Raw genomic sequence first — 23,394 nt, 5'->3', positions numbered from 1 at the left:
AATTCCTTGCTCGTGAATTATTGGTTCGGTTTGTTCGTAATTCAGTTCCTGTTTGTCTTGGTTTCATTCTCATGCTGGTCTGGCACTTAATTAATATTGTTTACTGTTAAAGATCAGAGAATTGATCGCTCGTTGGCTTTGAATCTTGTTAAGTACCTCTGTTCGTTATTAAGTAAGATTCTGGGTTTTATTGAACTTCATGATTCTGATTGGTTAGTGATGATGACGGGTTACTGATTTGAATTATGGCGGCTAAGAAAATGCTTCAAAGTGGGGTTTTCTTTTGAGTTCAAAATGTGATGTGATTTTGGCAGACTTACGTGGTTAAATTATGTGGCCATGGTTTCCTCTTGATTTGTTTATTATTATTTCATTATGATTATAGGCATTTGTTTTTCTTTAAATATTATTAGTTGATTTCTCTTTGTTATTGTTGGCAATAGTGGCCACTTTAAATTGTTTGAGTTATTAACAATTGATTGGTTTATTACGGGTAATTTAATCTTTCTTACATATTATTAGTTGGATTATATTTGTTATGGTGATATGTTCTTTTACATGTTATTGGTTTGTTCTCATATTAATTAATCAAAAGTTTTAATTTGATTTAAATTTAATTATTTTGATTATTATAATTTTGAAAACGATATTTATTATAATTTTTTTTATCAGATAATTACTCGGGTAATTATTATTTTAAAAAAATATCGGATTCGCGTGCCAATTTGGCTAAATTACGTTTAGCTTTTATTTTATTTTTATTTTTTTTAACTATTTTAGTTTAGTAATTTGTCGGTAACTATCGGTTACTTGTGCTTTAAGCTATTGAGTTCCATTTTAATATTTAAATATTATTTTATCAATAAATATTATTTTGGAATTGTAAACTACGGTTTATAATTTTGATAAAATATTTGGGCCGGACTTGGGTCGCCCGACAAGTGAGATTAGCTTGGTAGTTATTGGTAACTCGGCTTACCCACTATTTATAAAATAATTATTATTTAAGGATTTTTAAATAATATTTGTAAATTGGATTTTAAAGCGAGAACTCAATAGACTTGTATTAATTGGGCGTTTCTACTTATCGGGTATTCTTGTGTTGTTCTGGATTGTTTTATTCCGACGTGTTATTCGTGCTAGTCCTGTGTGTTGTCTAGTACTCTCTAGAGTTAGGGTCTGTTTTTAATAATTATTTTATATTGTCTAGACCCGACTACTGTTCGTGCTCCAGAGGCGAACCAGGATTAGTTGCTTGTCGGTTATCACGTGGATTAGCAAGCTGTGAGTTTGTACTTACTATTTACCGCTTTATTAAGTAAATTGTTATTTTAATATATAAATATATATTGTACGTATATTTCAAACTTTTTTATCATTATGGCTTTTAGTTGGAACATGCTACCTAATGGGCATCATTAGGACTGTGTGCGCACCGGTATTGATCTAGATAAGGTATGTGAAATGTGGTGGTAACTCGGTGTGAGCATAGCTCTCGGGACCAGTAGAGTAACTCGGTGTAGCTCAGCTCTCGGGACTCTGGTTATGAATTAAGAGTGGTCGGTGGTAACTCGGTGTAGCTCAGCTCTCGGGACCTGGCCTATTGGATTATGGAAATATTTAGCATTGTGGATTAGGGTTCCAACTATTATTCGTAATATCATTATTAAATGTTTTAAACGGTTTTAAAGGTTTTCCACTTAATAAATGTAGATAGTGGTATAAACTCATCTCAGTATATCTGACCTCGTTGTTTTCCCAATTTTCCCCAGGGTTATGATCTGAGAGAATCTGGTGATCTCCGCATTTACTTTTCCTCGGAGGTTCCTTTTATTTTTGATACACTGTAAAACTGTTTTATTCTTAGACCGCAGTAGTAACTAGACGTCTTTATTATTATATTATATTTTGTCGGATTGGTTCGACTGGTTATATTGCTTTGGCATGTTATATTATTTACATTGATTTATGATAAATCTATATTAAACTCGGAATTGGATAAGCATGTCATATTAACTGTTGAATATTGTAACTGCTAGATTTAGGCTGAAGTCTCGGTTGCTCCCGAGCATTGATTTTCTGCAGGTTTATGTGTTTATATGTTAATTGATAGGCTAGCTACAGGTTTTGGTACTATATTACCCATGCCCTAGCGCCGGTCCCGATTCATGAAAATGGGTCGTGACAGAGCTGTCCTATGAGGAGCAGCCAGTTGAGATTGTTGATACGCAAGTGCGTAAATTGCGGAACAAGGAGATTCTGATGGTCAAAGTTCTCTGGCGCAATCATTCTGTAGAGGAGTGTACTTGGGAGACCGAGTCGGATATGCGGAATCGCTATCCTTTTCTATTTCCGTGAGGTACGATATCTTGGCTTCTGTGACTTTTATGATTTTTACTTGTGTTACGTGTTGTTCTGGTGTGAATTTCTTATCGTGTTAAATTCGAGGACGAATTTTTAATTAGTTGGGGAGAATGTAATACCCCGTAAATTTCAGTGTGTTTCCGACAATTGTTTTCCGATCGTTTCGAAGTAAATTGAAGTTATGGTCGGGTTCGTGTTGGTTCGTGAATGATTTGATTTGTAGTTCAACCATTTGTTTTTTTATATATTTAAAAAAAATAGAATTGGACCTTTCCCGTTCGAGAATTGAAATTCTTGAACGGGAATCTCATTTTTGGGCCTGGTCTCGTTCGAGACCAGGCATTCTCGAACGGGAATCATGGCCTGAAAGGCCATTCCCGTTCGAGAAACATTCAGCCCATAGCACCCCTTCGCCCAGCCGTTTTCGACCTCGTTTACGGCCCGTTTCCTTGCATTATTTTAAGTCGGTTTCTTCATAAAAAACCTAGATCACGCTGCAAGGTAGCCCTAGACGTTTTTCGTTTGTTCTTTCGCTGAGAAACGAAGCCGTAATCATCCTCCAAAGATCGCTGTTCAGTAAGTATCTTTGATTCATTTGATTTCAGTTTTCTCTTGAAATGTCCTTCGGTTTTCTGATTCGTTCTTGCTCGTTTCTTAATCGAAATCAGAACCGTTTGATCTCAGACGTTCTAGACTCACGTACCTACGTTTCCCTATCTCGGTTTTGCTAAACGGTACGTAATCAATCTCGTTTCAATCGCCGTACGGTTTCCGTTTTAAAGCTTTATATGATCTGTTCTTATTTTTCTTAGTTTCTGCCGAATGTTTTCTTCTTCTTTTGGCTTGATTTTTGCTAAGATCATGATTGTGAATCATGGAATGTTAGTTAGTTGTATTTAGCTCTCGGTTTTGGATTGATTCCATCGATTTGGATCCATCGTTGTTTGACGGTTCTTGGTTGTGTTCTATTAATTAGAAACAATGTGTGTTAATGCTATGTGTATTTGTTTATTGCCTTAGGATTATGTTTGATAGCTCGCAAAGTAATTTGGTTGAATTTGGTGATGAAACATTAAGATTAGAATTGGTTTTTGGCTTTTGATTTTGTTCTCTGTTCATGGAGAAAGGGTTGGCGGGGATTTGTTATTTTCAAACAAAGGAGATGGTTAATTAACCATTCAAATCACCATAATGTTTTGCTTAAATCAATTAAATGCTTAAAGTTATTTACCAATTGATTTTGTTTTAAATAACTTTTAAATCTCGCTTTTATTTATAAATACGTGAATTGTGAACGTTAAATATTTTACAACTTATGTTAATATAATTACTCGGGTAATTGTATTTTATTTTTGAATATCTTAGTGGCTAAATTACAATTTAGCCCTTTAACGTTTTTTAAAACTTATTTAATTAAGTTTTTGATTGGTAACGTTATATTTAGTATTAATTATAAACAAAAGTAATTAATTTGATTTCGGATATCAAATTGACTAAAGTACAGTTTAGCCCTAATTGGTTATAGTTCAATTTAGTCCCTAAACTTTTATTAACTTAAAATGATTAAGTTTTTGATTTGTAACTTGGGTTACTTAGAATTGAAGTTATTGAGTTCCGCTTTTAAAATGGATTATTATTTTATTAAATTGTTTTATAAATATAAACTCGGGTTTATATTTGATAAACGTTTTGAGTCGGATTAGACTTGGGTCATCCGACAAGTGAGGTTAGCTTGGTAGTTAATGATAACTCGGTTAACTCACTATTTGAAAATTATTTATTATTTAAAATTATTAAATAATATTTATACATTGGACTTTTAAGCGAGAACTCAATAGACTTATATTAACTGGGCTTTATTTCCTAATGGGTATTATTTGTGTGTGCTTTGGATTGTTTATTCCGACATGTTATTTGCGCTAGTCCTATGTGGTGTCTAGTACTCTCTAGAGTTAGGGTCTGTTTTTAATAATTATTTTATTTGTCTAGACCCGTCTACTGTTCGTGCTTCAGAGGCGAACCAGGATTAGTTGCTTGCCGGTATTCACGTGGATTAGCAAGCAGTGAGTTTGTATTTACTATTTACCGCTTTATTAAGTAAATTGTTATTTTAATATTAAATATATACTGTACGTATATTTCGAACTGTTTTTATATTATGGCTTCTAGTTGGAACATGCTACCTAATGGGCGTCATTAGGACTGCGTGCGCACCGGTAATGATCTGGGAAAGGTAATTATGGTAATGTGGTAACTCGGTGTGAGCATAGCTCTCGGGACCAAGTAGAGTAACTCGGTGTAGCTCAGCTCTCGGGACTCTGGTATAAGTGTGGTCAGTGGTAACTCGGTGTAGCTCAGCTCTCGGGACCAGACCTGTTGGATTATGTTTATTATTTAGAATTGTGGATTAGGGTTCCAACTATTATTCGTAATATCGTATTTAAACGTTTTAAACGGTTTTAAAGGTTTTCCACTTAATAAATGTAAATAGTGATATAAACTCATCTCAGTATATCTGACCCCGTTGTTTTCCCAATTTTCCCCAGGGTTATGATATGAAAGAGTCTGGTGATCTCCGCATTTATTTTTCCTCGGAGGTTCCTTTTATTTTAATAAACTGTAAAACTGTTTTATTCTTAGACCGCAGTAGTTGACTAGACGTCTTTATTATTATAACAGTTATTTGTCGGATTGGTCTGACTAGTTATATTGCTATGGCATGTTATATAATTATTTCGGATTATTTATGTTATGCCTATTTTTAGATTCAGAAGTGGATAAGCATGTTATATTAATTATTGAATATTATAACTGTTAGATTTAGGCTGAAGTCTCGGTTGCCCCCGAGCATTGGTTTTCTGCAGGATTAATTAAATTGTACGTTATAAGAAAGGCTAGCTACGGGTGTTGGTACTACATTACCCATGCCCTAGCGCCGGTCACGATTCATGAAAATGGGTCGTGACAAACTTGGTATCAGAGCTTTGGTTTCAAACCAAGGCCATTTGCATGCTATGTGTTTACTCTGTTAAGCAATGTTGTGTCTTAGGAAATACTGCGGATATAGGTTTCATGTCTTGTCTTGAAAACGTCATCTTTTGATTTTAAAACATTCTGCCTATACCAATAGGATTGCGTCGAGTCAGTCATTATTTGTTGATTTGATGCTGTTAATTGTTAATGCTATTTCACTTGGGTGAGTATTTTATTGCTGTTGATTTCTCGGGAAATCCTAATTATTAATTGTTTTCTTTCATACTTGGGTATGAATTATGTGTTATTTATATTGTTTTTGTTCAATCCTTAGGATATGGACAATGTTGTTCGTACTCGTGCTCATGCTGCGGCAGAGCAAGAAGCTGTGGCTGATGATGCGATTTCCATGGAAGTCGATCAGAACGTACCACCAGTTCCGGCCAATGCTGGACGTGGTCGAGGTGGAGGTGCTGGCAGAGGTAGAGGTGCTGGTAGAGGCAGAGGAGCTGGTGCTGGTAGAGGTGGAGCTAGAGGACGTGGTGCAGCAGGTGTTCAGGCACCGAATGTGCAGCAGGCACCAGAGGTGCAACAAGAACCAAACATGCAAGCGTTCGACTTCACTACCTTCTTAGCTGGGATTGTCGAGATGCAGAACAACCAGGCTCTTCTGCAGAATCAGTGTACTGTACTGGGTCAGCTAGCGCAGCAACAGCAACCTCAGGCTGGTGTTGTAGCTGGTATTGGTGGACTTGCTGGTGTCGGTCACATTCCAACAGACAGAGAGTTGGTGATGACCTACTTGAAGTTGAATCCGACTTCTTTTGATAGTACTGGGGATGCTCTTGACCTTTTGGAGGAATTTGAGTACAACAGTCAGAGGATTCAAGCTTCTGATCGTCAATCAGTGATGCTTGTGGAGATGTCGCTGAAGGGTCCAGCTAAGGACTGGTATCGCGATAACATCAGACCAGTTATGGATACTTTGTCTTGGGCTGATTTTGTGATCAGGTTCAGAGGTTACTATCTACCCTTCTCTGTTACTGAGAGTGTCAGAGAAAAGCTGTTAAATTTGAAGAAGGGGGATAGATCAGTGACAGACTACACTACTGAGTTTGTACGTTTGGGGCGGTTTTCTACAGATCTACAGGGTGATCAAGAGCGAGTGAACGACCGTTATATTAGGGGTTTAGGCTCGGAGTTTCTCCCTTTGCTGATAGGGACAAACATGGAGTTTGCCCGGTTAGTGGATAGTGCGCGGCGGATGGAGAATTCGATGGTTCAGTTTGGGACGATCTCTGACCCTTTCCAGAATCAAAAGGGAAAGAGTGATCTTCCTAGTGGGGGGCAGCAGGCCCCAGTGCAGCATGGTAGTGGGAACTACTACAGTGGCTCTTCTCAGGCCAATAAAGGGAGTCGCCGAACTCACAACAAAGGGAGGCATAGTACTAGGAGTGCTCCGTACAGTTCCAGTAGCAGTGGGAGTAACCGTGGTTCAGGACGAGGGTACAGTGGTGGATCGAACATTCCGTTCTGCCAGAATTGCAGACGTAGGCATTATGGTCAGTGCCAGTTAGCTCCTGGAGGTTGTTTCACTTGTGGCCAGCCGGGTCATTTCTCCAGGGAGTGTCCGACATCTGGACAGCAGACGTCTAACTCCAGTGTGGCGCAATCATCTTATCAGCAGCAGAGACCTGCGTTTACACAGTCTGTAGGGTACTCTCAACCTGCAGCATCTTTTGGTGGCCAGCGGGGCCGTGGTTCTGGTGGCAGAGGTTTTGGTGGCCGTGGTAACGGCGGTAGAGGTTCCAACGGTTATGGTACTGGACAGAGTTCGCAGCAGCAGCCGCAGGGTCAGGCCAGAGTGTTCGCACTTACTCCTCAGGATGCGCGTGCATCAAATGCTGTGGTTCAAGGTACCATTCCGATTTCTTTTATAGATGCTTTAGTGTTATTTGATGCGGGTGCAACCCATTCGTTTGTATCGACGTGTTTTGCTGGGAAATTGGGTATGGCACCATCTGTTTTGAGTGAACCTCTAGCTGTGTCTACACCTATGTCTGAAGGTGTAGTAGTGGACGTCGTTTATCCTTCTTGTCCAGTGGTTATTCAGGGTAGAGAATTATGTGCTGATTTGATTGAACTTGACGTTCTTTCTTTTGATGTTATCTTGGGGATGGACTGGTTGTCACGCCACTTTGCTTCTATTGACTGTCGAAGGAAGTCAGTCGAGTTCAGGATTCCAGGTGATCTACCTTTTTCCTTTCAGGGAGAAAAGGCAGAGACACCTAAGAATCTGATTTCCGCCATCAAGGCGAAGCAGATGTTAGGCAAGGGTTGCCAAGGTTTTCTTGCTGTGGTTCGTGATTTAGAGACTAGTAGTGGTGATATGCATAGTGTTCCGATAGTGAATAAGTTCACTGATGTGTTTCCAGAGGAATTGCCTGGATTACCACCTGATCGTGATATTGAGTTTTGCATTGTGGTTTCTGGTACAGCTCCGATTTCGATACCGCCGTATCGGATGGCTCCTGCAGAGCTGAAGGAGTTGAAGGACCAGTTATAAGAGTTGCTGGATAGCGGGTTCATCAGACCGAGTATTTCTCTATGGGGTTCTCCAGTTCTGTTTGTGAAAAAGAAAGACGGTTCCTTTCGACTGTGTATCGACTACAGACAGTTGAACAAGGCTACTGTCAAGAACAGATATCCTCTTCCTCGCATCGATGATTTGTTTGACCAGTTGCAGGGTGCGAAGTGTTTTTCCAAGATTGATTTGAGGTCTGGGTATCATCAGCTTCGGATCCGTGATGCAGATGTGCCTAAGACTGCTTTTCGGACTCGTTATGGACATTTTGAGTTTCTGGTTATGTCCTTTGGTCTAACGAACGCACCAGCAGCGTTTATGGATATGATGAACAGAGTGTTCAAGCCGTTTTTAGATCAATTCGTCATCGTTTTCATTGATGACATTTTGATCTATTCTCGGAGCGAGGAGGAGCATGCTTACCATTTGAGGACTATACTACAGACGTTGCGTGAGCATCAGTTGTATGCTAAGTTCTCAAAATGTGAGTTCTGGTTGGATCAGGTTACCTTTCTAGGACACGTGGTGTCGAAAGATGGGATCAAGGTTGATCCGAAGAAGATTGAGGCGGTTATGGATTGGCAGAGGCCAAGGTCAGTTACCGAGATCAGAAGTTTTCTGGGTTTAGCTGGCTACTATCGTCGGTTCGTGCAAGATTTCTCCAGAATATCTGCACCGTTGACTAAACTGACACAGAAGGGTGTTAAGTTTGAGTGGACTGACAAGTGCGAGGCGAGCTTTGAGAAGCTCAAGGAGATTTTGACTACAGCTCCGGTTTTGGCATTGCCTTCTAGCATTGACGGTTTCACAGTGTATTGTGATGCGTCTCGGATTGGTTTGGGTTGCGTTCTGATGCAACATGGACAGGTGATTGCCTATGCTTCTAGACAGTTGAAGAAGCATGAGGTAAATTACCCTACTCATGATTTAGAGTTGGCAGCTGTGGTTTTTACGCTAAAAATCTGGAGGCATTATTTGTATGGTGCTACTTGTGAGATTTTCACTGATCATAAGAGTCTGAAGTATATCTTTGATCAGAGAGAATTGAACTTGAGACAGAGGAGGTGGCTAGAGTTGCTGAAAGACTACGACTGTACTATTCAGTACCATCCTGGTAAGGCTAATGTGGTAGCCGATGCGCTGAGTCGCAAGTCTTCGGGCAGCTTGGCTCTTATTTCTGAGGTTGGGCGTAGGCCCATGGTTAGAGAGTGGCACAGTTTGATGACTTCGGGCTATGGTTTTCAGTTGTCTCAGGCTGGTTGTTTGTTAGCACAGTTACAAGTGCAACCCGTTTTGATTGATCGGATCAAAGCTGTACAAGCTGAGGATCCACAGTTGAAGCGGGTTATTGAGGAGGTTCAGCAGGACAGTAATTCTGAGTTTACTTTTGTGGATGGAGTTCTGAGACATGGTTCGAGATTGTGTGTTCCGGATTCAGATGGTTTGAGAGACCAGATTCTGGAAGAAGCGCACAAGTCTGCTTATTGTGTTCATCCGGGTTCTACTAAGATGTACCATGATCTTAAGGGTACCTACTGGTGGAGCGGGATGAAGAAGGATGTCGCTGAGTATGTTTCTAAGTGTCTGACGTGCCAGCAGGTGAAGCTGGAGCATCAGAGACCTTTTGGCTATCTGCAGCCACTACATATTCCAGAGTGGAAGTGGGAGCGGATTGCTATGGATTTTGTGGTTGGTTTACCACGTACTCGACAGGGGTACGATTCCATTTGGGTTATAGTTGACCGTATGACCAAGTCAGCTCATTTCCTTCCAATTAAGGTTTCGTATACCGCTTCGAGGTTGGCTCAGTTGTACATCGACAGGATTGTCAGTCTGCATGGTGTACCGGTTTCTATTGTTTCAGACAGAGGTTCTGTGTTTACTTCGAGGTTCTGGAAAGCGTTACAGGAATCCTTGGGTTCTCGATTGGATTTCAGTACAACTTTTCATCCTCAGACTGACGGTCAGTCTGAGAGGACTATTCAGACGTTGGAGGATATGCTCAGGATGTGTGTTCTTGATTTTCGGGGTAGCTGGGATACTCATTTGCCGTTGATTGAGTTTTCTTATAACAACAGTTACCACGCGAGTATCGAGATGGCGCCGTATGAGGCTTTGTACGGGCGCAAGTGTAGATCTCCTATCTGTTGTGTAATATCCCGTATTTTTTTTAAATTATTTTTTTAAAATTTTTAATTTTATTTTCCGTCGAGGTTAGGTAAATTATTATTATTAAATATTTTATTTAATTTTATTGAAGTTGCTCGTTGATTCGTTCGTGGTTCGTTCCGTGTCCGGTTTGTTTGAAGTAATATAGCCCATGCAATAGGCCAACATAAGCCCTGCATTTGGTTAGAAATTAAGAGCCCATGCATGCTTGATCATTAAATGGACTTTTTGGTCCATGATTCATTAAGCCCATGCAAAAAAATTGAATGAATTAACTTATTCTTGCATTTTAAATTCAGCAGCAACGTAACTATTCCTTATTTTCTATATTAATACGTTTTCTTTTACCTAATGCATTCTTCACTTTTCACTAAACCCTAGCCGTCTCTTTTAACTTCAAACGCTCTGAAATCACTCGTCTAAACTCCTTTAGATCGTTCCTGTATTTGGTAAGTTCCTCATCCCTTTTTCTGTTTATGTTCGATATTCGTCACGTCACGTCCCGTTTCTTAACTATATCTCCCTCGTTTTTGCATCAATTCGAGATCCGTTGGTTTGGCATCGTAGTTAGCTCTGTACTCTTCGGATCTACACTTTGTTTCGTGGAGCGGTACGTTAATCTTTCCATTTAAGCCACCGTCTTCTTATCGTTTTTGGTATGCCTTAACTGCATTGTTCATGAGGTTGCTGTCAGTTCTTTTCTTGGTATTTCTGATGTGTCCTAGAGTGTTTATGAAATGTAAATGGTTGTTATTTGATGTGTTTTGATGTATTATTGTTACCTTTGGTTTTCTTCGAACAATTTCGATTCACGTCGGTTTCGTTCTTCGTCGATATTATTTATTGATTATGGCTGCCTTGTTCTTACTGTTTGTACGTGATTTCATCCTCATGCTTGTTTAATATTTAAGTGATATACTTTCTTGTTTAGATCAAAGAATTGAAAATTCGTTTGACTTGAATATGGTTGCCTAGCTTTGTTCGTTCTTTTTAAGCATGTTTTTGAGGTTATTGATTTTCATGATATTAATAGTTATTGAGGATGATTAGGCTACTGATTTGATTTTTGCGGCAATGGTATGTTTCAAAGTGTTGGGTTTCTTTTACTTTTAAAATTGATATTTGGCAGCAATGGTGTGTTTCAAAGTGATGGCAAAAAAAGGCAAGAGTGGTCCTTAAGTTAATTGGTTTTAAACTAATTGATTTCTTAAGTTAAATATTATCTATTGATTAATTAATTTTGATTTTAATTTGGGGATTTATTTTAAATTGAAAGTTTGACATTTTGATATATCTAAAAATAATAGTTGATTCATTTATAGTTAAATTAATAATTATTTCTTTTATTAATGGCAAAGTGGATATTATTATTATTTTGAGATTTGGGCCTAACGTGTCAATTTGACTAAATTTATAATTTAGTTTTTAAATATTTATTAAATTATTTTAGCGATGAGTTTTGTTTGAAATTATTAATTAATTACTTGGGTAATTATGTTTTATTCTAATTATTGACTGAGTGTGTCAATTTGACGTTTGAAATTTTCAACGTTTTTCTTAATTTATTTTAATTAAGTAAATTGGTTGTAAATTGGGTTACTTGAAGTTAAAGCTATTGGGTTCCGTTTTAAATATTAATTTATTATTTTATCAACGTTGTTTCTACAATTATAAACTAAGGTTTATAATTGGATTTAGTTATATTTATTTTATTAAAGTTATTTTTGAAAATTATAAACTCTGGTTTATATTTTGATAAAATATTTTGGGTCGGGTTAGACTTGGGTCACCCGACATGTGAGGTAGCTTGGTGGTTATTGGTAACTCGGCTAACCCACTATTTGAGGAATTGATTTAAGTTATTATTTACTTATTATTTAAGTAATATTTTCAGGAACGGATTTTAAAGTGGAAACCCAATAGACTTGGCTTACTTATTTATTTGAGTATTGTGTCTACTCAAGGTGGTTCGTATTTTGACTCGGGTCATTATATAATTAATTGTTCTTTTTGCTTGGGCTATGCTTGTGCGAAACTTGGTATTGTGCTAGTCCTATGTGGTGTCTAGTATTCTTAGAGTTAGGGGTTAAATGGATTTTAACTTATATATTGTTTTAGACCCGTCGACTGCTCGTGTTTCGGAGTCTACACAGGTTTAGCTGTTTGCCAAGATTCACGTGGATAAGCAAGCTGTGAGTTTGTAGTGCTATTTACCGCTTTATTAAGTACCGCATCATATTTTAGTATTATAAATGCTTTTAATTGTTTTAAGCGATTATGGATCTGGATTGAAACGAGCTACTCGATAGGCTTGTATCGAGACTGTGTGCACCAGTATATATACTCTGGGATCGGCAGACTATGGTCTTGCTTACGCTGGTAATTTGACGAGGATTTGTTCCCGTCCACTCTGGGTTTATTTTTCAGTATGCTATGTCATACTTACGCTGGGATCTTTTCAACACTGTTTTCCATAATCATAATATATTAGTATAAACTGTTTTGATTTAAAGGTTTTAAACTTAATAAATGTAAATAGTATTGCGAACTCATCTCAGTATATCTGACCCCGTTGTTTTCCCAAATTTTCCAGGTTTATGATTTGAAAGCTGGTCCACTCCGATTCTTTTGATTCATCGGAGGTTTTTATGTTATTTAAACTAATTACTGTTTTCGAACTCTTAGACCGCAGTAGAACTAGTTATTATATATTACATTTGATATTACACTTTAAGATTATCGATTTGATCGATTAATAATATTGGCATGTTTACTCTGGATTATTTATTATTATATGTAAGGCATGTTGTTCAACATTTCAGATATTCAAGTTATTTATATTAGAACGGTAATATAAATTGATAGATTTAGGTTGGAGTCTCGGTTGTCCCGAGCAGTTTTCTGCAGGTTTAAATGTTTAATTGTTTTCCGCAAGGCTTCCTACGGGTTTTGGTACGACCATACCCATACCCTAGCGCCGGTCACGATTCATGAAATTGGGTCGTGACATGTTGGGAGGAGGTCGGAGAGCGTAAACTCTCGGGAGCGGAGATTATTTAGATTACCTCAGAGAAGGTACCGTTGATCAAACGGAGGTTAGAGACTGCTTTTAGTCGGCATAAGAGTTATGCTGATCCGAAGAGGAAAGACATTGAGTTTCATGTTGGTGATTTCGTGTTTCTTCGGGTTTCGCCTATGAAGGGCGTGGTTCGTTTTGGTGTCAAGGGGAAGTTGGCGCCGAGGTATATTGGTCCTTATGAGATTTCAGAGAGGATTAAAGTTGTGGCTTATCGTCTGGTTCTGCCGCCAGACATGTCGTTAGTACATCCTGTGTTTCATGTTTCTATGTTGAGAAAGTGCATTTCTGATCCTTCGCACGTGATTGTGCCTCAGAGTGTTGAGATTGACAAGGAGCTGTCCTATGAGGAGCAGCCAGTTGAGATTGTTGATACGCAAGTGCGTAAATTGCGGAACAAGGAGATTCTGATGGTCAAAGTTCTCTGGCGCAATCATTCTGTAGAGGAGTGTACTTGGGAGACCGAGTCGGATATGCGGAATCGCTATCCTTTTCTATTTCCGTGAGGTACGATATCTTGGCTTCTATGACTTTTATGATTTTTACTTGTGTTACGTGTTGTTCTGGTGTGAATTTCTTATCGTGTTAAATTCGAGGACGAATTTTTAATTAGTTGGGGAGAATGTAATACCCCGTAAATTTCAGTGTGTTTCCGACAATTGTTTTCCGATCGTTTCGAAGTAAATTGAAGTTATGGTCGGGTTCGTGTTGGTTCGTGAATGATTTGATTTGTAGTTCAACCATTTGTTTTTTTATATATTTAAAAAAAAATAGAATTGGACCTTTCCCGTTCGAGAATTGAAATTCTTGAACGGGAATCTCATTTTTGGGCCTGGTCTCGTTCGAGACCAAGCATTCTCGAACGGGAATCATGGCCTGAAAGGCCATTCCCGTTCGAGAAACATTCAGCCCATAGCACCCCTTCGCCCAGCCCTTTTCGACCTCGTTTACGGCCCGTTTCCTTGCATTATTTTAAGTCGGTTTCTTCATAAAAAACCTAGATCACGCTGCAAGGTAGCCCTAGACGTTTTTCGTTTGTTCTTTCGCTGAGAAACGAAGCCGTAATCATCCTCCAAAGATCGCTGTTCAGTAAGTATCTTTGATTCATTTGATTTCAGTTTTCTCTTGAAACGTCCTTCGGTTTTCTGATTCGTTCTTGCTCGTTTCTTAATCGAAATCAAAACCGTTTGATCTCAGACGTTCTAGACTCACGTACCTACGTTTCCCTATCTCGGTTTTGCTAAACGGTACGTAATCAATCTCGTTTCAATCGCCGTACGGTTTCCGTTTTAAAGCTTTATATGATCTGTTCTTATTTTTCTTAGTTTCTGCCGAATGCTTTCTTCTTCTTTTGGCTTGATTTTTGCTAAGATCATGATTGTGAATCATGGAATGTTAGTTAGTTGTATTTAGCTCTCGGTTTTGGATTGATTCCATCGATTTGGATCCATCGTTGTTTGACGGTTCTTGGTTGTGTTCTATTAATTAGAAACAATGTGTGTTAATGCTATGTGTATTTGTTTATTGCCTTAGGATTATGTTTGATAGCTCGCAAAGTAATTTGGTTGAATTTGGTGATGAAACATTAAGATTAGAATTGGTTTTTGGCTTTTAATTTTGTTCTCTGTTCATGGAGAAAGGGTTGGCGGGGATTTGTTATTTTCAAACAAAGGAGATGGTTAATTAACCATTCAAATCACCATAATGTTTTGCTTAAATCAATTAAATGCTTAAAGTTATTTACCAATTGATTTTGTTTTAAATAACTTTTAAATCTCGCTTTTATTTATAAATACGTGAATTGTGAACGTTAAATATTTTACAACTTATGTTAATATAATTCCTCGGGTAATTGTATTTTATTTTTGAATATCTTAGTGGCTAAATTACAATTTAGCCCTTTAACGTTTTTTAAAACTTATTTAATTAAGTTTTTGATTGGTAACGTTATATTTAGTATTAATTATAAACAAAAGTAATTAATTTGATTTCGGATATCAAATTGACTAAAGTACAGTTTAGTCCTAATTGGTTATAGTTCAATTTAGTCCCTAAACTTTTATTAACTTAAAATGATTAAGTTTTTGATTTGTAACTTGGGTTACTTAGAATTGAAGTTATTGAGTTCCGCTTTTAAAATGGATTATTATTTTGTTAAATTGTTTTATAAATATAAACTCGGGTTTATATTTGATAAACGTTTTGAGTCGGATTAGACTTGGGTCATCCGACAAGTGAGGTTAGCTTGGTAGTTAATGATAACTCGGTTAACCCACTATTTGAAAATTATTTATTATTTAAAATTATTAAATAATATTTATACATTGGACTTTTAAGCGAGAACTCAATAGACTTATATTAATTGGGCTTTATTTCCTAATGGGTATTATTTGTGTGTGCTTTGGATTGTTTATTCCGACATGTTATTTGCGCTAGTCCTATGTGGTGTCTAGTACTCTCTAGAGTTAGGGTCTGTTTTTAATAATTATTTTATTTGTCTAGACCCGTCTACTGTTCGTGCTTCAGAGGCGAACCAGGATTAGTTGCTTGCCGGTATTCACGTGGATTAGCAAGCAGTGAGTTTGTATTTACTATTTACCTCTTTATTAAGTAAATTGTTATTTTAATATTAAATATATACTGTACGTATATTTCGAACTGTTTTTATATTATGGCTTCTAGTTGGAACATGCTACCTAATGGGCATCATTAGGACTGCGTGCGCACCGGTAATGATCTGGGAAAGGTAATTATGGTAATGTGGTAACTCGGTGTGAGCATAGCTCTCGGGACCAAGTAGAGTAACTCGGTGTAGCTCAGCTCTCGGGACTCTGGTATAAGTGTGGTCAGTGATAACTCGGTGTAGCTCAGCTCTCGGGACCAGACCTGTTGGATTATGTTTATTATTTAGAATTGTGGATTAGGGTTCCAACTATTATTCGTAATATCGTATTTAAACGTTTTAAACGGTTTTAAAGGTTTTCCACTTAATAAATGTAAATAGTGATATAAACTCATCTCAGTATATCTGACCCCGTTGTTTTCCCAATTTTCCCCAGGGTTATGATATGAAAGAGTCTGGTGATCTCCGCATTTATTTTTCCTCGGAGGTTCCTTTTATTTTAATAAACTGTAAAACTGTTTTATTCTTAGACCGCAGTAGTTGACTAGACGTCTTTATTATTATAACAGTTATTTGTCGGATTGGTCTGACTAGTTATATTGCTCTGGCATGTTATATAATTATTTCGGATTATTTATGTTATGCCTATTTTTAGATTCAGAAGTGGATAAGCATGTTATATTAATTATTGAATATTATAACTGCTAGATTTAGGCTGAAGTCTCGGTTGCCCCAGAGCATTGGTTTTCTGCAGGATTAATTAAATTGTACGTTATAAGAAAGGCTAGCTACGGGTGTTGGTACTACATTACCCATGCCCTAGCGCCGGTCACGATTCATGAAAATGGGTCGTGACAAACTTGGTATCAGAGCTTTGGTTTCAAACCAAGGCCATTTGCATGCTATGTGTTTACTCTGTTAAGCAATGTTGTGTCTTAGGAAATACTGCGGATATAGGTTTCATGTCTTGTCTTGAAAACGTCATCTTTTGATTTTAAAACATTCTGCCTATACCAATAGGATTGCGTCGAGTCAGTCATTATTTGTTGATTTGATGCTGTTAATTGTTAATGCTATTTCACTTGGGTGAGTATTTTATTGCTGTTGATTTCTCGAGAAATCCTAATTATTAATTGTTTTCTTTCATACTTGGGTATGAATTATGTGTTATTTATATTGTTTTTGTTCAATCCTTAGGATATGGACAATGTTGTTCGTACTCGTGCTCATGCTGCGGCAGAGCAAGAAGCTGTGGCTGATGATGCGATTTCCATGGAAGTCGATCAGAACGTACCACCAGTTCCGGCCAATGCTGGACGTGGTCGAGGTGGAGGTGCTGGCAGAGGTAGAGGTGCTGGTAGAGGCAGAGGAGCTGGTGCTGGTAGAGGTGGAGCTAGAGGACGTGGTACAGCAGGTGTTCAGGCACCGAATGTGCAGCAGGCACCAGAGGTGCAACAAGCACCAAACATGCAAGCGTTCGACTTCACTACCTTCTTAGCATAATGATATTTATCAGGTTCCATGTAGCACCAAAACTTTGTAGTGGAAAAGAAATTCATATGGAAATGGAATGAATAGCTGTGTCCATGTGTTAATGTTTGATTACCAAGTTTGTTGTCGCCTGAAGCGCAATGCAGAAATAAGGACTTAGGAACGGTTAATTGATTGGTGATATTAACCCTAAATGGTTCAGCGCAATTGCTTGGTGTAACATAGAAACTCAACCCTATGGCTGAAATAAACAAAAATAATTTAATCATGTTCATTTTCCTATTTTAAATATTTAAAATGTATTTGTATAGAGATCTCATAAGATGAGATATTTATAACTTGTGTTTCAAGCATTTGTGCTCTGCGAATAAATAGTGATAAACTTAGTTATTTATTCTCCATAATGGATTGGTGATAAAAATAGCTATTCATTTTCTATAATGGATTGATTGGTTTTGAACAAATAGCTATTATTGTAATCTATGATAAGTTTTCGACAAATTCAACGGTTAATTAATATAATCTCTAACTCTTTCGTTTATCTCTTTTTCTTGAAGAAAATTAACGAAGTTATGAAATTGTATTTGTAGCATGTTATAGTCGATTAAAAAAGTAGAGTGTGAAAATAAAATAATAGAACGTAAAAGTTTCTGACAATCAAAGAGATATCAAGTTGTAACTTACAAAAAAAATTTCTTTTATGAAAATTTTTGAGAATATTTCTTTATAATATCAAACACAAAAATATTGAACTTTTAAAAAATGTTAAAACTTCATTGGATTGCAATTATAGTTTTATAATAAATATGAATACCTTGTTTTCTAAAATAAAAATATTTTGAAGTATTATAAAAAATTTAAAAACATAAACTAATCTGTATTAATAACACCATAGTTTATCAGGATTACAAATCAAATATTTTAAATGGATGTCGTAATGTAACTTATTTTTGTTATTAAAATAAAAAAATATAAATGTAATGAAATTAATTAAAACTTAACATAACTAAAATTTCTCATGAAAATTTATATTTGTGCACAACTTAAGAGATCTTATAAATAATTAATGTAAACTTTAATCAATATAGTTTTAATAACTTTTTGGAAATAACATAGAATTATAAATTGAAATGTTCATAATCTTAACGTCACCAGATCTAAAAAGTTCCAAGGTTTTCAATTTTATTAAATTTATTTTACCATAAAATGATTTAGCAAATCTTATTTCAATTATATGTTAGACCTTTGAATTTAATAAATTAAGAATGGTTCCTTTAGTGTGAAGGAAATTTAATTATTTTATATATATGGTAAATTCATCGAATCAGCTAAAAAGTTATCGACACAAGAAAATTAAATCAATGACTGCTGCTTGAGAAAAATCAAGCTGAGTAGATTTAACGGGACTTGGCAAGAAATATAGAAACCTAACTAGACTGTAATAACACATCAATTTTTTCTAATTTGGACATAAAATTGAACGTCAGCCAAAGAAGTCGCCGCAAGTTCATAATTCATCCATTTAAATAATAATAAAGAAATTAAAATATCAAACATTTTTTCTAAAATTATTATGTATTTAAAATGATATACACATTCCAGCAAGCAAATCGATAGCTCGTCACGTTGAAAGATTTTTCTGAAAATCATCATTGGACGCTTCGGTCCCTTATCACTTTTTACTTGTCCGGAAAATAGGTATCTGAATGTAGTATCTCTTTGTAAAACACTGGTTTATAAGTTTTTGTGCGTCAATTTTTAGAAAGTGATTCAACATTTTCAAATTATTGTTTAAAAGAGTTTTCTAAAAACGTTTTGTGTATTTTTACACGACCTATTTGCAAAAAAGTTTTATTCTTTAGGCTTACTACGGGTTCCGGAGCAACCGCTCCCGTTCCCTAGTGCTGGTCGCGGCTCTCGAATTCGGGTTTGGACAGCAGTAGAACTAGTTTATTTTATAGTTATTTATACTTTCTATTGTCGGATTTGTCCGAGTGTTTTATATTGATGTTGGCATGTTATACTTTGGATTTGGATTATTTATATGATCCGCATGTTTTTGGAGTCTCGGGTTTATGCCGAGTATTTTTGCTATATAAACTGGTAGACTTAGGTTGGAGTCTCAGCTGTCCCCGAACATTGGTTTTGTAAAGGTGTATTTGTATTGTGTGGTTATCCGCTAGGTTAGATATGGATTTTAGAGCTACCACTTCCATACCCAGTCTCGGGTCACGATCTCTGAATTTGGTTCGTGACACCAATGTGAAGCCTCTACAAGGACTTCAAAAATTATCTTTATTTTTCAAAAATTACATTGGTGTTACATTTGTCCTATTGTTTGGGTTGACGCAAGGCCGGATTAGCGACTACCAACACAAAAGGTTTTCAAAAAATTATGTTATTAAGATGTTCAACTCTATGACTTAATAAAGTTTTTATTCATAAGATGTTAGGTTTGTCTCCTTACGTGTACTTTGCATAAGTGTATAACTCAAATCTATCATACAAGTTTTTATATCTCAATAGTGGGCGTTAGCACATTTTCTAATTAGTCGCCCATAAAGACCCATTTCCCATCAAGCACGCTAGTATTGTTTTCTCAAACGTAAATTGTGGAACAATTACATGAACTTCAAAGGCATACATATAATTGTATGCATTAAATATTAGATTGTGACTGGTACTTAATCAAAAAATATGATTTTAATAATCGCTAAACTTTAATTTAGATATAATTTTAAAAATTATATAAATATTATATTGTTTATGTATGAACTTTTATAAAGCCATACCCAACATCAATTATAGAAGGTAGGCGTGGAGTTAAGCTGATTTTGCATCGAACAAAAATTTAAGTAATAACATGGGCAACGATGCTCATTGCCTCTTAATAAATTTAAAAATAAAATTATTTAATTGCTTATAATTAAATACAATAAAATATTATAAGATTATTTAATACTTAATCAGGTATGGATAAAGAAATTTTTTATTACAAAAAAATAAATGGATATTTATATGTATAACTCCATATTCGGCGATGACACGTCTTGATCTGGTCTTCAATGTTGAAATCCATTCTCAAAATATGTAGCCAATTTGGATTTTACGGTGATTAAAATAATAATAATATAAATTAGTAATTAAATTGAGATCGACATAGCCACCAAACATGCATACAATGCTTCAAAAAAAAAATTAAACAAACATTATTTATTTAATTTTTTTTTACTTTCGTACCCACCTAGGTCCAGGTAGCACAAAATTCCCTTTTAAATCTGTTATATCAACTCCAGCATCTCTAGCAGTCCAATAACAGTTTTGAAAAGAATCGCACCTCTCATGTATTTTTGAATCATACCAAAATACATTAAAATTTGCATAATGATATTTATCGGGTTCCATGTAGCACCAAAACTTTGTAGTGGAAAAGAAATTCATATGGAAATGGAATGAATAGCTGTGTCCATGTGTTAATGTTTGGTTACCAAGTTTGTTGTCGCCTGAAGCGCAATGCAGAAATAAGGACTTAGGAACAGTTAATTGATTGGTGATATTAACCCTAAATGGTTCAGCGCAATTGCTTGGTGTAACATAGAAACTCAACCCTATGGCTGAAATAAACAAAAACAATTTAATCATGTTCATTTTCCTCTTTTAAATATTTAAAATGTATTTGTATAGAAATCTCACAAGATGAGATATTTATAACTTGTGTTTCAAGCATTTGTGCTCTGCGAATAAATAGTGATAAACTTAGTTATTTATTCTCCATAATGGATTGGTGATAAAAATAGCTATTCATTTTCTATAATGGATTGATTGGTTTTGAACAAATAGCTATTACTGTAATCTAAGATAAGTTTTCGACAAATTCAACGGTTAATTAATATAATCTCTAACTCTTTCGTTTATCTCTTTTTCTTGAAGAAAATTAACGAAGTTATGAAATTGTATTTGTAGCATGTTATAGTCGATTAAAAAAGTAGAGTGTGAAAATAAAATAATAGAACGTAAAAGTTTCGGACAATCAAAGAGATATCAAGTTGTAACTTACAAAAAACATTTCTTTTATGATAAATTTTGAGAATATTTCTTTATAATATCAAACACAAAAATATTGAATTTTTAAAAAATGTTAAAACTTCATTGGATTGCAATTATAGTTTTATAATAAATATGAATACCTTGTTTTCTAAAATAAAAATATTTTGAAGTATTATAAAAAATTTAAAAACATAAACTAATCTCTATTAGTAACACCATAGTTTATCAGGATTACAAATCAAATATTTTAAATGGATGTCGTAATGTAACTTATTTTTGTTATTAAAATAAAAAAATATAAATGTAATGAAATTAATTAAAATTTAACATAACTAAAATTTCTCATGAAAATTTATATTTGTGCACAACTTAAGAGATCTTATAAATAATTAATGTAAACTTTAATCAATATAGTTTTAATAACTTTTTGGAAATAACATAGAATTATAAATTGAAATGTTCATAATCTTAACGTCACCAGATCTAAAAAATTCCAAGGTTTTCAATTTTATTAAATTTATTTTACCATAAAATGATTTAGCAAATCTTATTTCAATTATATGTTAGACCTTTGAATTTAATAAATTAAGAATGGTTCCTTTAGTGTGAAGGAAATTTAATTATTTTATATATATGGTAAATTCATCGAATCAGCTAAAAAGTTATCGACACAAGAAAATTAAATCAATGACTGCTGCTTGAGAAAAATCAAGCTGAGTAGATTTAACGGGACTACGCAAGAAATATAGAAACCTAACTAGACTGTAATAACACATCAATTTTTTCTAATTTGGACATAAAATTGAACGTCAGCTAAAGAAGTCGCCGCAAGTTCATAATTCATCCATTTAAATAATAATAAAGAAATTAAAATATCAAACATTTTTTCTAAAATTATTATGTATTTAAAATGACATACACATTCCAGCAAGCAAATCGATAGCTCGTCACGTTGAAAGATTTTTCTGAAAATCATCATTGGACGCTTCGGTCCCTTATCACTTTTTACTTGTCCGGAAAGTAGGTATCTGAATGTAGTATCTCTTTGTCAAACACTAGTTTATAAGTTTTTGTGCGTCAATTTTTAGAAAGTGATTCAACATTTTCAAATTATTGTTTAAAAAAGTTTTCTAAAAACGTTTTGTGTATTTTTACACGACCTATTTGCAAAAAAGTTTTATTCTTTAGGCTTACTACGGGTTCCGGAGCAACCGCTCCCGTTCCCTAGTGCTGGTCGCGGCTCTCGAATTCGGGTTTGGACAGCAGTAAAATTAGTTTATTGTAATAACCTAAATTTTTGAGGTGTTACGTGTAGTGCCACGAGGCATAACCTTAAAGATTAAGAACGAGAATATCGGATTAGGGTTGGATAATAAGGACTTAGACCGAAGCGGGTCTATTGGAATTATCGTAGAATAATAATTTAAATGGAAAATTATTATGTGATAAATTGAATTTAATCGAGACAAAAAAAGGGAGGAATAAAATAAAATAAGTTGGAAAGCCAGAGTTAATAATATTCACGTCAAGGTCCGTGAAATATTATTAATAAATGATCGTCAAGTTTCGTAAGTGTACGAAATCGTTTTAGAAGAAAGTTTGACAATTAGTTAAGAATAAGGGTTAAAGTGCAAATTAGCCACTTTAAGGACTAAAGTGGACTTTTAACCACAAACTTCCGGAGGAAGTTGTGTTTTACTCTATTTTCTCAAGATAAGAAAATAATATCGATAAAGTTGTTATTGATAGTCATTAAAATGAAAATTGGACGAAAAAGTGAGAAAAAGTGCAAGTTAGCTCAAAATGGAAACTTGAGCGTTTTTGGCCAAAATTGCCAAAATACATTATTGGAAGTGATATTATAAGGTATGAGACTAATTTTATTTATTTGGGAAATAAATAATACGGAATTTATCGAGAATCGAATGATTAAAAGATTAGTGGACTAAATTGGACGAAATAAAAGTTAGAAATTAAAAGTTATGGAGGTGGCAACTTCAAGGATTGAAGAAGACACTTTGCCAATAATATATAAACCCTTATCCTTTGATTTAAACTCAGCAATAT

General features: G+C 35.3%; 1 protein-coding gene and 1 long non-coding RNA gene across 2 annotated transcripts; one reads left to right on the top strand and one right to left on the bottom strand.

Moving 5' to 3' along the window:
- Window positions 1-1,391: 1,391 nt before the first annotated feature.
- Window positions 1,392-1,955, top strand: LOC126655784 (uncharacterized). Its single transcript, XR_007633086.1, has 2 exons — window positions 1,392-1,455; window positions 1,773-1,955. It is a non-coding gene; the product is annotated as an uncharacterized LOC126655784 (long non-coding RNA).
- Window positions 1,956-20,044: 18,089 nt separating this feature from the next.
- Window positions 20,045-20,922, bottom strand: LOC126657114 (S-protein homolog 74-like). The gene is made up of 2 exons (XM_050351747.1): window positions 20,525-20,922; window positions 20,045-20,108 (listed from the first exon to the last, which is right to left on the bottom strand). Exons 1-2 carry the CDS (start codon window positions 20,920-20,922, stop codon window positions 20,045-20,047), a joined length of 462 nt encoding a protein of 153 aa, XP_050207704.1.
- Between the last annotated feature and the right edge of the window lie 2,472 nt (window positions 20,923-23,394).

The sequence above is a fragment of the Mercurialis annua genome, linkage group LG7 (genome assembly GCF_937616625.2).
Source record: "Mercurialis annua linkage group LG7, ddMerAnnu1.2, whole genome shotgun sequence".
NCBI lineage: Eukaryota > Viridiplantae > Streptophyta > Magnoliopsida > Malpighiales > Euphorbiaceae > Mercurialis > Mercurialis annua.
Note: the sequence above shows the minus strand (reverse complement) of the source record. Positions and strands in the feature narration are given on the sequence as shown.

Bases quoted from the DNA above. Each gene is read 5' to 3' on its own strand.
- LOC126657114 (XM_050351747.1), bottom strand. From the start codon at position 20,922: ATGATTAAATTGTTTTTGTTTATTTCAGCCATAGGGTTGAGTTTCTAT. The intron at 20,109-20,524 runs GTGGGTACGAAA...ATGCAAAATCAG, and splicing joins TTTGTGCTACCTGGACCTAG to CTTAACTCCACGCCTACCTT.